At 32.0% G+C, this 15,259-nt stretch overlaps 1 protein-coding gene across 3 annotated transcripts in view; it reads left to right on the top strand.

The window, feature by feature from the left end:
• LOC145678779 (uncharacterized) overlaps positions 1 to 14,658 on the top strand; it is a 160,528-nt gene extending 145,870 nt beyond the window's left edge. Inside the window, exons 14-15 of one of the 3 annotated variants that reach the window (XM_081749282.1) lie at positions 1,588 to 1,702; positions 9,461 to 9,591. In XM_081749282.1, coding sequence (XP_081605408.1) covers positions 1,588 to 1,664 — 77 coding nt within the window. In that variant the 3' untranslated portion in view covers positions 1,665 to 1,702; positions 9,461 to 9,591. Of the gene's footprint in view, positions 1 to 1,587; positions 1,703 to 9,460 lie in introns of all 3 variants that reach the window. The other 2 variants (XM_081749281.1, XM_081749280.1) reach the window with 2 other exon arrangements.
• The last annotated feature ends 601 nt before the right edge of the window (positions 14,659 to 15,259 follow it).

Genomic DNA, 15,259 nt, shown 5'->3' with positions numbered 1-15,259 from the left:
GAGAGGATCTTTACCATACTTTGTACGAAAATTACGGTGCACTGTTATCGCAGACATGGATTCTTCAAACCAAACCACACAGCTAGCACCTTCAGTACAGGCAGCCATCTTTGCTGCAACTGCCGATAGCGCTTGCGGTGGCTTGTTTCTGAACTAGTGTAGTACGTGAGTCAAAACTTGATATATTTTGCTGAAAAAATTACATCAAAACCATATCTATAAGATAAATGAATGAATTAATATAAGTTTTCAAAGTTGTAAAGACCTTTTTGACGACACACCCTATATATATATATTATAACATGTATTTAATATTATTATGCACAGTATTTTCACCTCACATATAAGCACTCTATAGGTGTAGTTTATTTATTATAAGATTGGGTAAGTTAATTAAGCTTTTACTTAATATTCTGTCATGTTATTTTAGAAATATTGCAAGTTACATCCTGCTCTGAAAGTATTTTATTGTAAGAGATTTTGTTTCCACCAGATATCCGTAATGGAAGATGTTGGAAAAGTAAGGATAAACTTATCGCTGAACTGACTGAACCGTGCTCTAGCTTCTTTCTTCACGTGCTGGTATTATATTATTGAGCTGTTAGATACACAGCCACTTGATCTAGGATTCGATAAATATCTAATATTTATAGGCTCACTAATATTCTTTGAATATTAGTTATTTCTCTAACGCCAACTAAGCAGTACAGTTCATGTTCTTTGATAACAGTCACATACACACACACATATATAAAATAAAATAAAAATTTTGTGCAGCGAAGCTCAGGGTATGGATTCGATCTATTTTATTACACAGGATCCAAATTTCAAAATCACAGCACAATTTAAAGTGTCAGTTGCTTTTTGTGGGCGTAAAACGAGCGAATTTGGACAGGAAGGGTACACGTAATACAACCATACAAAAAAAAAAAAAAAAAAGTTTTGTGTAGTGGACCCCAGGATATGGATTTCATTGTATTTTGTTACACAGAATCCAAATTTCAAAACCCCAGGAGGACTGACCGTATCAATTGTGTTTTATGGGCGAAAAATATGTGTCCTTCCTACCAAAAATCACTCAAATTTTTCGCCCATAAAGAAGATTAATACAGTCAATCATCCTGGGGTTTTGAAATTTGGATTCTGTGTAACAAAATACATCAAATCCATATCCTGGGGTTCTCTACACATTTTTTTTTTTTTTTTTTTTTTGTATGGTTGTATTACGTGTAACCTCCCTATTCAAATTCGATCGTTTTACGCCCACAAAAGGCAACTGACACTTTAAATTGTGCTGTGATTTTGAAATTTGGATCCTGTGTAATAAAATAGATCGAATCCATACCTTGGGTTCCACTGCACAGAACTTTTATTTGCGTGTGTGTGTGTGTGTGTCGCTGTGTAATTACGTAGAGGCAATCTCTATATTTTCCGTACATAATTTTTAACTTGAATGAAACTTGGAAGCAGAGCTTGCTTAGTTCAGCACGTTCAGTGTTTAGTTTTTCTACGTTTTTCCAACATTTTATTTCTTTTTATACTTATTTCTTTTTTACAAAACGTATTAATCTTTACTTAATTTTTTAGATGAAAAATACGAAGTTCAGAAGAAATTGGAAGAGAATTATCTTAACACCATTATTGAATATGTAGAACGTCTTTAATATTCGGAAATATTAATGCTAAGATGCTAAAGAAAGAGGTACGTACATGGTGAAGTGTAAAAGGGTTTACACGCACGTAAATATTCATATTACATGAATAAAACAACATAAAAGATTACTGGACTTCGAATGTTTACTGTTTAGAACAAAAAAGGGTGCAGACACAGCTGACCTAATGCTTTTATTTATGGGTAAGCTAAAGTTGAAAATGTTGAATTGAAATAAACAGTTGGAATATAAATTTAGTAGTTGATCTAAGTGAAGAGTATAGGCTGTTTTTAGTCCATACTGATTCCAAATTAAGGAAGTAAATTTGAAATGATCACCAAGTACTAAGGTGCATTTCAGGATAATTTTCCAAAACAATTGCAAAATATATACGTGTAAAACATAATAATTCCTGGTTTGATCGCAGCTTCCGTCATGTGAGTTGTGTGGTGGACAAACACCGTGCGTGTGGGTTTTCTCGAGGTTCTTTCGTTTCCTCCCACTTTTTATTCCACCATTTCATTCATTATCATCATCACTATCCTCCTTAGCCTTGATAGGCAATTGTGGGACGTTAAACTATATAATAATAATAATAATAATAATAATAATAATAATAATAATAATAATAATAATAATAATAATAATAATAATAATAATTACATTAATAAATCGAAGATAAATCTAACCGTATACCGAGATAACACTCATAATTGCATTTTATAATCATACAGAAGGTTGTTCGATTTATGTTTTACCGATTTTGCAACGCTGCTATCACCTGTGTAATTGCTCAAAATACATGAAACCACTGTCGCTACTGTACTGTTTCAGCTTGCAGGTGTCGAAGTGTCTAGTTGTTGCTCGTGAAATGCAATAAAAAATGAACTCTTGTTGAGTAATACCAGGGAGCTCCCCTTCATACTTTTTTTCCTTCTTGTAACAACTGAATAGGGAAACAGTGTCGGGAAAATGTTTACCAATCGGGATGAATACCGCTAAACGTATCGTGAATAGTTAAAGGTAGGAACACTTGACTCGACAATAAAAAGGCTTATACGAGGTTACTAGTGAGTGTTGCCTGGAGATCTTCGAGGAATTCATAGACTAACAGACCGGGATAATGCATTATCCCAAAGTGACTTCGTTCAAACATTAAATATAACACAATCCATTTTTAGTCAGAATCTTTTCAGCGGGCACATTTCTAAATATAAACTCCAGAAAACTGTAGGAAAGACACTTGGCGGGAAAAAGAATCAAAATGGAAGCTAGTTGTTACATTGGATAATATCTACATTTAACTCACATGTAATGGTAACGTTCGGGCAATTATATTCCGTGAAACTCCTCCTGAGGATACCGAATTTACTACTGCTGGGGAGAAAGTTTCTCGCAGAGAATCATGATTGTTGCAGGATACCGTTACAAGGGGAGTTGGAGATACCTAAGGTGAACTAAAATGCGGAGGTGAATGCTGCCTACTTCTGAAAGCCTTCATGACCCAAATCTATCGAAAATACATCCTTCTTTTGCAAGGAGTCAGCAAGGACTAGGTGCGGATCCATATGTATATGTAAAAATCCTCAACCTATTCTGTTTGGTTTTATCATGACATGAAGCAGAAAACTCATTACATATCTATCAAAAGTTCTGACGCTAGCCAAATTGAAAGCTGCATATTTGAACTGTCAAAACTCGTCTACACCAACACCTTCATTACATATGGAAAATCTAATGGAGAAATGGGATGGGCTTTCTATGCCTTCACCCAAATTTAATTTGTTGCAGTGGAAATTACGATGTCGGGCGATAGTCTATAATGCTGGTGGTATGATAGAACACAACCGCTGCTGGCAGCACTACTTTTCATAAGGTAAGTACACTTTGAAAATCGGTCGGATATAAAGCGAACAATCTTCTCTATTAGTAAAGATTATTTTAGTTTAACCTCCCTTTCCAGCGTGAGACAGGATATACAACGAGATGCAAACCTATATGTCATGAGATTATATGTTTGAGTGTATTGAATAGAAAGGATCCTGTATTAGATGAGGTACCATCTAAGAATTAAAACTGTATTTTTTCTTTTAAAAGAAAAAAAGTTACAATAAACAAATGCGGAAAAGTTTATTGATGTCTATTAAGTACCTGTGTACAGAAGTAAAAACAAAATAATTAAAAAATATGTTAATTTTCAGTGACAATTATGCGCTATATCTAAAAGATAAGATTAGTAGACATAGGGAAAATGTTCCATTTAGGATCAAATACTGAATATAGATAGCTAGATGATTTGTTACGTCCACGGACCATACATTCATTATATTGGACACGTCAAGTTAGTGCATGGTTATACATACAGTATTTGGGGCGTTCAGAGCACAAGAGAACCAAATCCAATTACCAAAGTTGCAAGAAAAAGAGATGTAAAGTTAATACAGTATTATTATTATTTACAATATTAAAGTTTTTTTTTCTACAATATCTGAACATGAATATTTCAAACTTTAAAAGAAGCTTCATATAGAAGTCTCAAAAATGAAATATATCTAAAATTACCTGATACTCTTGTGCACTGAATGCGCTAATTAAGAGCCCTATTTTATATTATAGCTACAATGTATTCACATATACACAACAACTCCTACATTCATAACATCTAACGTTACGTTACAAACGTTTCCTGTTAATATTTTCTTCCACATATTCAGTAAAGAATAAAACCCTTGAACAAAATGTATTTCCTCAATAAACACAGAAACAAACAAACAAACAAAATTCTCATAATGTTCTTTTTCATAAGCTGTATGTATAATTTAGCTCTCGCTGAACGATATATATATATAACTTGTATATAAAACTTATATGAACATTATATTTTAGTCGCTCGTTGTATTTATGTACCTCAGGACATCTGAGTGACATTTTATTTGGTTTAGAATATACAATGATTTCCAAGCGGTAAATGCAAGGGAAAGTTAAAATACCTAATTTCTGAAACAATGGTCTGCATGGAATTAGAAGCTTTACATTACTGAGGATTCTAATAACTCTTTTCTGAAGTGGAAATATTAACATACTAGTGGAGGCGGTGCTCTAGAAAAATAATACTATATTTCATTAGTGGATGTACACAAATATAATTCATATATCTGGATGAAGATGGCGCACACGAACAACAGAGGGTTACTCTTCAGGTTAAAATAAAGGAAAATGTTATACAATAGTATGCCCTCCGGGACCTTCTTCAGTCGCTATAAGGAATCAAAATTTCACTATGTAGCAAATAGCCGATTAACTTGGGATCATTAGCGTTGCTCTACGAATCTATCAAACAGTTACGGTAATAGATGGTATATATATATATATATAAAGTTACAGAAGGAAAAAGTTGAAGTATAGAAGAGATGTTATAATAAAAATAATAATTGGAAAAAGGGTTAACTTTAATATAAAAACGAAAATAGGAAAACACTACATTTTTCTTTATTTTATTAATTTATGTGCTTTGGCTCATTAAAATATGAATGAAGATTTATTTGACTCGTCATTATTCAATAAATTTGACACTGTCTTTCACTTTTAAGCAAACTAAGGAATAAAATATATTAAGTTTCACAACGTAATGTTTGAGTACTTACAAAAATGCTATAAAGTTAAAATAATTGTTGTAACTGTGAAGCCACAGTAGCCATTCAGTTGTAATACACGAATGATGCACCGCTGAAGAATAGATAAAGTGTTATTCTAGCTTATAGCATTTTGTAACTACTGAACAGTTACATTGTTAAATTGAAGACCTCGGTGCAAGAAGGGGACACAATCCAATTTTACATTTGTTCAGGATTGAAACAAAATATTGTTAAAAAATAAGCTTATTGTATGCACGTCTGTAATCTTTTTGTGAAGAAAGGTTTGCTATGATAGGAGTAAAACTTTTCTTTATAAAAAGATTACAGACGTTAATACAATAAGCTGATTTTTAACAATATTTTGTTCCAATCCTGAACAAATGTAAAATTGGAGTTGTCCCTTTCTCGCACCGAGGTCTTCAATTTTAATACTGTTAATTTAGTAAATGTTACTTTGAAAAAAAAAAAAAATGCGCAGATACACTGGAAATTTAACAAACAATATTAACTATAAAAATTAAGATTAAGGGATTAAAATTATGTTGGTGAGGGAAAAAACTAACGATGGTTAAATTAATAATATGGTAACATACAAGAAATCAGTGATAAATATGGTAAAGGTACTAGATGGTGATGGTTTACAGTGCGTACTAACCCTATGCTTCGCCATGTAAGTATTGCTTTCTAATCCTTGGTTTTCTCTGGTTATATATACAACATGGGCTTTATATATAATTAGACAAAAAACCTGGAGAGAGGTACTAATCGTATTTACAATTTAACTTTCTTTTCTTTGTATCAATAAATGAAGCTTACATTATCATTAATATAATTGCATCTTATAGAAAACTGGGATAATAATTGAAAAGGTGGTCATATTTTATTTCATTTTTAACTTTGGTACAGTTTCAAAATTAACAAGTAGATTTTATAAGAGGTTTCTAGGGACTCACAATATTCAAAATAACGGAGAAAGGACGAGGCATTACAAAAATTTGTACTCCATTGTGATTTACAGGGTGTTTCAAAAATAATGACCTGTTTTTAAAAGTCTATATGTATTGATAAAAAAACATACTACAAAAATGGTATAAATTGCAAAATACTCACAAAATCTTCAAGTTTTAGCTATGCTATTAGAAATACTTTATGTGTCCATCAGCAGAAGGACGAACAACATGTGGACGACAGTTAAATTCGTCATAAACTTTACACAATGTGTCTGCGTTTACAGCAGTTATGGTGGCTGTTAATCTGTTCTTCGCTTCTTCTGGAGTCCCCAAATGCGCACGTTATGTCGGTTTACTTTACCGCTAACATGAAATGTAGCTTCACTGAAAATTAATCGTGGTAAAAATGTATCGTGTTATATGTCCTTTAACAAAGCGTTGCAGAAGTCAACCCGTTTCCTTTTATCACCAACCCGAAGAGCTTGTACTAATTGCAGTCTGTATGGTTTATAGACCAAACGACGTCTCAACACTCTCCAGACAGTCGTATGAGACATTGCCAGTTCTTTGCTTGCGTAGCTAGTAGACTTTCGCGGAATCCGCTTAAGCGTTTGGCAAATTTTTTCCACCATTTTATTGGAAGTACGAGGTTGACCTGGACTCTTACCTTGACACAAGCATCCTGTCTCTTCAAATTGGCGATACCAACGACGAATGTTTTGGGGTGGAGGTGGATCAGTACCGAGGGAAAGAAATCGAAATCACTAACTCAGTTTTTTCATACTTTAGAAAAAAAAACTTTTGTTGAGCTGACGCCATCTTACTTCTGATTGACTGCAAACTGAGAAGATGCATTGACTGACATCTAACGGCGATTTTCTAAAATGCTATACCACGCCCATTCAAAAAACACTCATTTTCTTACCTGCATGTCCCATATTCCGTAATTATTACCATCCAAAATCAGGCCATTCTTTTTGAAACACGGTGTACTACAGAAAATTCCTTGAAATAAAGTGATCACTGAGTTTAAGAAATTGTTCATCTTAAACAATTTGAATGTTATTAATGAGTGAAAGAATTTTCAAAATTTATTGGTTGCAGTACATTTTAAGAATTAGGTTTCTATAAAATCCAAATATTGTTATTATGCTCATTTTTCCATTACTTCGAAAATTGTGGAAAGAAACGGTGTACTTACACAGGTTTCCTTCTAAGAAATAAAGAAATATAACTAAAATATGATAGGAAATCCATTCTTCATTAAATATGGTTAAATTTTTATAGTAAATTAAGTATTTTTCCAATATTCGAAGTGGTTCAGGAGGAGGAAAATGAGAGAAAGCTTTAGTGACTATTGCTGTTTCGAAGGGCAACACTGTTATGATATTATTTTCCATACGTAGATTCAGAGAGTAAAGAAACGTTATTTCTCGTGTTCCCGCATTTCAAGCGCTATCTTTCACTTCAGTCTTATCATGGGAAGTAAATAAATAATATGCTAAAATGAAGTTACATTCAAGAACATAAATTGCATGTATAAAATAGAGAGGCATTTGCCTATCTCTGTGATATTTCCAAAGCAAAACATTAAAACTTGATGTTAAGAGATTATATATTGTAGCTCTATCGAATTGCAAGATTTCTCTGGACTCTGGAACTTAACTACAAGAATAACTAACAAGTTTCTGACCAGAGTATATACACTTATTTGTTAAAACTAAAATACAGTGTAACAGTTTCGACAACTAAACGTTATCTTCATCAGACAATAACTTAAAAAAAAAAAAAAAAAAAAACCTTCAGAACATCGAAATATATACTCCAAATGTTAGGTCTTTCTCTTTTTTGAATATATGTTTCAATGTTCTGAAGATACTTCTTTCAGTTAGTGTTTGATGAAGACAACATTAAGTCGTCGAAACTGTTACACCATTCTGTAGTTTTAATAAATAATTGTATATACTGTGGTCAAAATCATTAGTTATTCTTGTATTATACATTGGTACACGTTCCGCCATCTTGATCTGTTGATACCAATTTAACTTCGTGTTCGAACGCTGAAAATAATTTTCATGAATGCAGAGCAACATGACTTTTCACGAGTTACAAGTGTGCTCCATTTTTGCCATTATTTGCTGAAAAACTTCTAATAACTTAGATGTTCCTAGTGTTTTGTGTGATTTTATGCCAATGCATGAGTCAAGCTTAGTGCACTTGCACAAATATTTCCGGCATAATTTATTACCGGGTGTTACCAAGTGGAACTTACTATGGTTATGTTTTGTGCTGACCTATAAATAGTATAATAAAAGAGAGAATTGTAACAATTTTTGTCTAACCTTCCGAAACAATGAGCTTCAAAGAATCAATACAGAATTTTTTAAAAAATTAAACGCAATATACATGAAAATAAATGTGAATTATATATCAACCTACGCTTTCTTTATCTAGCAGATATATTATTTGGAACCGGAAATGTATTTATGAGGTATTTATGTATTTAGCAATGATTCATTTATGAAAAAATATTTTCAAAAGTATTGAAAGTCAGGGAAAATAATCCACAAGATTTCTGTGGCGTCACGATGTTAAGAGATTTTTCATTTTTGAATTAAGTGCCGAAAGGCAAAGCAGTTTATATTGAACAACACAGAAGAAAGAAGAAGAAGAAAGAGAAAAAACAATATTCAACTAAAATATTTGAAAACCAGAGGAGTTAAACTATCACCCTAGTTCAAAAGTGGAGTGAGTTCTAACAGATAATATTATAATAATAAATTTAATTAATATGACATTATAACTCTCCCAGATAATATAACTCTCAGACATTATAGAGGCATTCGTGAGAGTAGAGGTTGAAAATGTAAAGAACGCATGGAATGTCACTACTGTAAATTTTTGCCAGTTTCTAAAAATTATAATGTATGTTTCTTTGATTTTTGTAGTAAATGAATTTACATAAGGAAAATGATACTGCAGCATTTTCTTCTTCTTGTGAACCATTTAGAACATAGAATAGATTTTTTTTCTTAGTGTGGCTTATTATGCTTTATTTCTAAGTATTTTTTTCTCATATTTTAATATAAAGTATTTAGTTCTAAAAACATTTTAAGTTTCCTAAAATCAACTGACTAGAATTTCTCCAGTCCCTATATTTTTGTACTGGTTAATTAATATTCATTAATATAAAATGTCTTTTCCAAACAACTAAATATTTCAGCTTCTGTTACATCCGAAGGACATTATGATCATCCATCTAAGAAAAACTTGGAAGCAGACTCTACGAATCCGACGTTTTCAATCGAAAGTGCGACTGGTAGTGGCACTAATGTGAACAAAAGAATCAGTGAGCCTGTTTATGACGAGATACCTTGTATGAAGAACAATGATACTCCCCTTGATGATTCTACTTGTTAAACAAGTGCAGAAGCGTCACATATGAATATATATATATACCTAAACATAATTTTGTGGATTATTAACATGTTAAATATAACGTTGGTGTGGTTTAACATGTTAAAGAAAACAAGTATATATAAGTATCCGATGTTCATCGTTGTTACTACTACAACATCGGGTATCTTTACACTATACTGAACTTAAAATTGTATAACATCTCGAATTTTTCTTAAAAGTACTCAGAAAACTCCATATAAAGGACAAGCAGCTTGTGTTAATAGTCGTAGACCTTAAAATGGCGTGTTACTTTCAATGTACATGTGGTTGCGAACGTGAAAATGTACAAGGTGCGTGCTTACGTTAATCCGTAGTGTATGAGTCTACAAGAATATGTTTCTTTGTTATTATTTTTAAGTGAGAATAAGATGAATTCGAATCTTGTTTTCTGTTATTGGTCCAACATGATGTAGTTGTGATCTTTGAAGAAAAAGGATGACGAGTTCTTTAAAATAAATAACTAAAGCTTGCAGGCAAAATTGTAGAGTGAACCGTAATTTGCCTTGCACTAAATATGTACTCAAACTTGTTGTGAATAGATTGATCATAAACAAACCAAAGAACTATAACAGATTAAAAGAGAGAAGTGAGATGACATTATTTGTATATTTATCTAGTAAGATTACAAAAAGGATAACCATATCATAAATGTTATATGTCATTTTAAGACACGTTTTCTCATTAATATGCATATGCTTATTGTTTATTATTTTAAGTTATTATTCTTGTTTCCATAAGCAAATTGAGTAAACATTGGAAGCAGTTTGTGGTTTCAGTCAAGAAAAAGTTAGAATTACGTTGGTAAGAATAAAAGTATCAACCCTGATACATATAAGTGCGATATCCTATCCTTAGTGTGTACATAAGTTTGTTGTAATAATACAATAATTCAGATTTGACCACACAAATTTATAAATAAGAAGTTGTATAGACTTCGTGTTGTTACTTCATAGCTAACAACCGAATCCACTTCAAAAATTAAGAATATTGTAATTTACGATAATGATTTGACCAATGCTACAAACTTTCATGGTAAATACAATTGTCTACAAATTATTTTCATTGTGTACCATGCAACTTGCGCTTACATTTATGGAAGTTTTATAATATGATAACTATAAATATAAGTATGTTGTTTGATATGTTCTACTTTAAAAGGGCACAGATACTTTTATTAAATGTGTGAAATATTCAAGACATAATACACAATGCGATGTAAATGTATTTGCAGACGATATAATTTACTATTACATATTGAGTAATAATGAAAACCTAAAATATAAAGATACAAAGATCTGTTTCTGTGCAGAACAATGATGAATTATGTCAGAAGAATTAATACTGACGATGTCTCTAGCTGAAAAGATTGTTCTATTGAGATCTTATATATTATCCTATTGTCTATCAAGATCTCTAACCTTGGATATAAAATATAGCTTGTTCTAAAAGAATATCAAATGATTCTCAGTTGTCATTCATCAAATAATGACAGTAAATTTTATTCACTCTTGTGGGCATAAATTAATGTTTTTTATTGTAATAGTATGTTGCAATGCACAAATAATGTGCGTTTTGCCATCACGTAAGAAGAAATTTATTAACTAACGTTGAATTCTCCTGTAAGAGTTAAACTTCTGAAAAAGAACACCATTTGTACCAATTTTGAAACAACAACACTAATCTAGATTTCCAACATAAATGATAAAATACTTCAACAAGCACTGGAAGTTTTTCACTCCATAATATTGCTTCTTGACACAGATTGAGATTTCACTTATGATATCTACAAGACAATCTAGTCAAAGCAAACCACGCAGACACCATCAAGTACAACAGTAATTGCGGTGGCTCAGTAGTAGAGCGTTCACGTCTGGTGCATAGGATTCTTGGTTCGATCCCAGCTCGAGCCAAATGAACTTTGTGGTGGACAAACACAGTGTGTGTGGGTTTTCTCGGAGTTCTCCCGTTTCCTTCCACGTTTTTCATTCCACCATTTTATTCGTTTCTCATCACCGTCTCCTTTAGCCTAGCCAGCATAACCGTGGGACGTAAAACTTAACAGATTTCATTTCATCAATTACAACACCTACAACAGTAATTCTAATAATTCGAATTTCAAATAATTTCGTATATTTATTGAATTATGGAAATGGAAAAGAACGAAAATTGTATTATCATTATTAGATATACAATGTATGACAAAAATTTGTTTACCTAATTAATAGTAATGGAACGTAGGTTTTCACACGTTATTCTATTTCTAGAATATTTAAAAAAAAAAAAATACAAATTCAAATTTGCGTATTCATTTAAGAAGAATTTTTATTTTTAGTCCGTATGTTGTACCGAGGTCATGAAGAATGATATTAAAGTAAGTTTCGTATCACTGCGTGGATTTTTATCCGAAATATTTTCCAAAATAACACATTACCATCGAAAATGAGCACTCTATCCATGAGGTTACCATGAAGCCTTATTGTTGTTAGTATTACCAGGGAGCCCTGGATTATAAATTATTCTTAACAAGAGAAAGAACGCAATGTAAGAAATCACTGCTCAATTAAGTATCCCTATTATTAAATATGAAGAAATGGTACTTTATAGTTTCATGCCAGCAACTCAAATAACTTCTAGATGTACTATTACTTAGTGAAATGATGCATTATGAAAGAAAATATCTTGCAATATTTCAAGGGTTAGATTTGATATATGAGATTGAGATCAAATTACACAATTAAATATCGGTTGTCCCACTTAAAACTGGTACGCCTTACTTCCATTCTGGCGTTCACAAATAAATGGGTGTTGGCCTCATTGCTTATCAGGCTAATATAGTTGACTACACTGAAATATCGCATTATTTCTAGGGAGATGTAATTGTTGAGTTCGACAGTTTAAAAGTAATCGTCGTGGAGAAATAGTGCAATTAGCAATTGAACGCTGGACTGATATCGTGAAATTTTTCACAAAAATAGGCTCCATTGAAGAGAATAAAGAAATATTTATGGCGAAATACTTTGGTATCAAGCCTCCCACAATCAGTCGAATTCAAGATCTGTTCAAAAAACGGAGGACTACAGGATCCCTTGAGAATGTAATGAAGAATAAGCGTCCGGCATAAACCGGGGACATTTGTTATAAACCGAAAGTTTTAAATAGGCAGTTTACATAAGATGTAATAATATGGTGACACATGCTTTGTAATCTGTAGCTTTGGGAGTTCTACATATGAAGTACGAATGCAAATGCAAAATGTCTCTTGCGTGAAAGGTAGGTTGACAGTGAGTCGTACCGGTTTTATGTGGGACATCCTGTATAATACATGTTAAAAGAAAATATTTTATATGTAGATCTGATCTTTAAGTGAAGTGTAACCTATTTGGTGATATCCTTCAGTAGGAACGTTGGAAAAATGCAGTGTGTTCTTACCCTGAGGTTGCAATAAAGGAAGTATAGTTTATTTCGGAGATAAAGTTGTTGCAAACAAACCCTTTATTATTTTGTACAAAAACTATACGAATAACTAATTCTCATCCTTTCATGCCATAATGTGCGGATTATATCTACATTCTATATTAGTTCTATATCAAAATTAGATTTTGTATTAGCTTGTTTTAATATAAAAAAGAAAGGAAGAAAGTTAATATTAATTATTCTAATGGCATTTGCAATAACCTAATAGTACTTTGGTTAAATAATAGAACAGTCTACAGCTGATTCTCGCCTCTTAACTCGATTTAAAAAGACAAGTTAATATTTTTATATATTTATGTATGTACTTCACACTACTTATGTTGTCTTATAGTGTGCAATACGAAATAAATTATTTTGAAATAAGTAGAAAATTGAAAAAGTGTATACAGGGAGTTTCAAAACAACACCGACAACGTTTGACAGATAATTCCTCACACCAAGAATAGACAAAAAAATATAGACCAAACTGGGTGCAGAAATCCATCATTTCGGAGTTATAGGCTGCTGAAAACATGAAAAAAAGTTTAAAGGTCCATAGCTCCAATACTATGGTACTATGGAACCTAACGTAGTCGGGTTAAGACTACTTAGAAACTAGTATGTGCCCTATCTAAAAATACATGTTTCAGAATCCTGCGGTATTCATGCGTCAATTTTTATAGAGGAAGTTTGGCTACGGACATATAATTTGAAGTATAAAAATTGTTGCGTTAATACTGCAGGATTCTGATTTTTTTTTTTTTTTTTTTTTTTGATAGGGCACATACTACTTCCTAAGTGAAGTCTTGGCCAGAGTACGGTACATACCATAGTATTGAAGCTATGGAAGTTTAAAGTTCATTTTTCATGTTTTCGACAGCCTATAACTCCGAAAGGAAGCATTTGTGCACCCAGGTTGGTCTATACTTTTTGTCTTATCTTGGTGTCAGGAATCACCTCTCAAACTGTGCTGGTGTTGTTATGAAACACCCTGTAGATAAGGTTATCTGTCCGTCCAACAAATTAATTGTTTCTTCTTGCCTTTTTTTTTTTTAAAAAAAAAAAAATATGATATTTACTTTGCGAAGTAGGGAAAAAAGTTCCAAGGTTTTTGTAAACTACGTAACACTATGAAGGATGAACAAATCATCTAGTCTTTTATGGAAATGTTGTAGTATATTTGGTATGATTATTTTTGTTGTTGGGTGTTCCGTAATAGGATATTTTATTAAAGTGATATGATATTGTCACTTGATCAAAGATACTGTTAAAGTTGGTCTATGTGCATTTTATATAAACTTCTCACGGAGTGTTATATTTTAAAGTTTCTGCTGACTTAAATGCCACTGAAAACAAATTTTACGACTATTTACAAGCAACATGAAGGACGAAAATTCTAGTGGAATTTCTTGTCTATTTCATTTGTTTTATATCTATGAAGCTTAACACTAAATACATAAGGTGTAAGACATGACTGAAGTCTTTCGACAAAATCATAAATAAAGTTTTTTTTTTTATTATTTACCTACTTTTTTATTTATTTCCTTTCCTAAAGCACAAATAGGATCATGCAATGACGTTTTATAATTTATTTCCTTTCCATAAAGTATAAATAGGATCATGCAATGGTGTTTTCTAATTTATTTCTTTTCCCTAAAGCACAAGTATGAGTGTTTTGTGATTGTTTCCTTTTCCCGAAACACAAGTAGGAGTATTTTGTGATTTATTTCCTTTTCTCATAGCACAAGTAGGAATTCTCTATGATTTATGTCCTTTTCCTGAACTACAAGTAGGACACGAAGTAGCGTGTTATGGTTTATTTCCTTTTCCTGAAGTACAAGTAGGACACGAAGTGGCGTGTTATGGTTTATTTCCTTTTCCTGAAGTACAAGTAGGACACGCAGTGGCGTTTTATGGTTTATTTCCTTTTCCTGAAGTACAAGTAGGGTATACTTCTATATTTGAGAGCGTTGGGAATAGTAGAAAAGGAAAAGCAGTATTAGAAATAAGAGTAATTAAAGAGAAGAAAAAAATATTTAATTTAGATATTGATTGATACAAGATATTGTATTTTAAGGCAAGTGATAGAAAATATACAAGATCTGTCCAA

Source organism: Thermobia domestica, chromosome 2 (genome assembly GCF_964235325.1).
Source record: "Thermobia domestica chromosome 2, izTheDome1.hap1.1, whole genome shotgun sequence".
Lineage (NCBI taxonomy): Eukaryota > Metazoa > Arthropoda > Insecta > Zygentoma > Lepismatidae > Thermobia > Thermobia domestica.
Note: the sequence above shows the minus strand (reverse complement) of the source record. Positions and strands in the feature narration are given on the sequence as shown.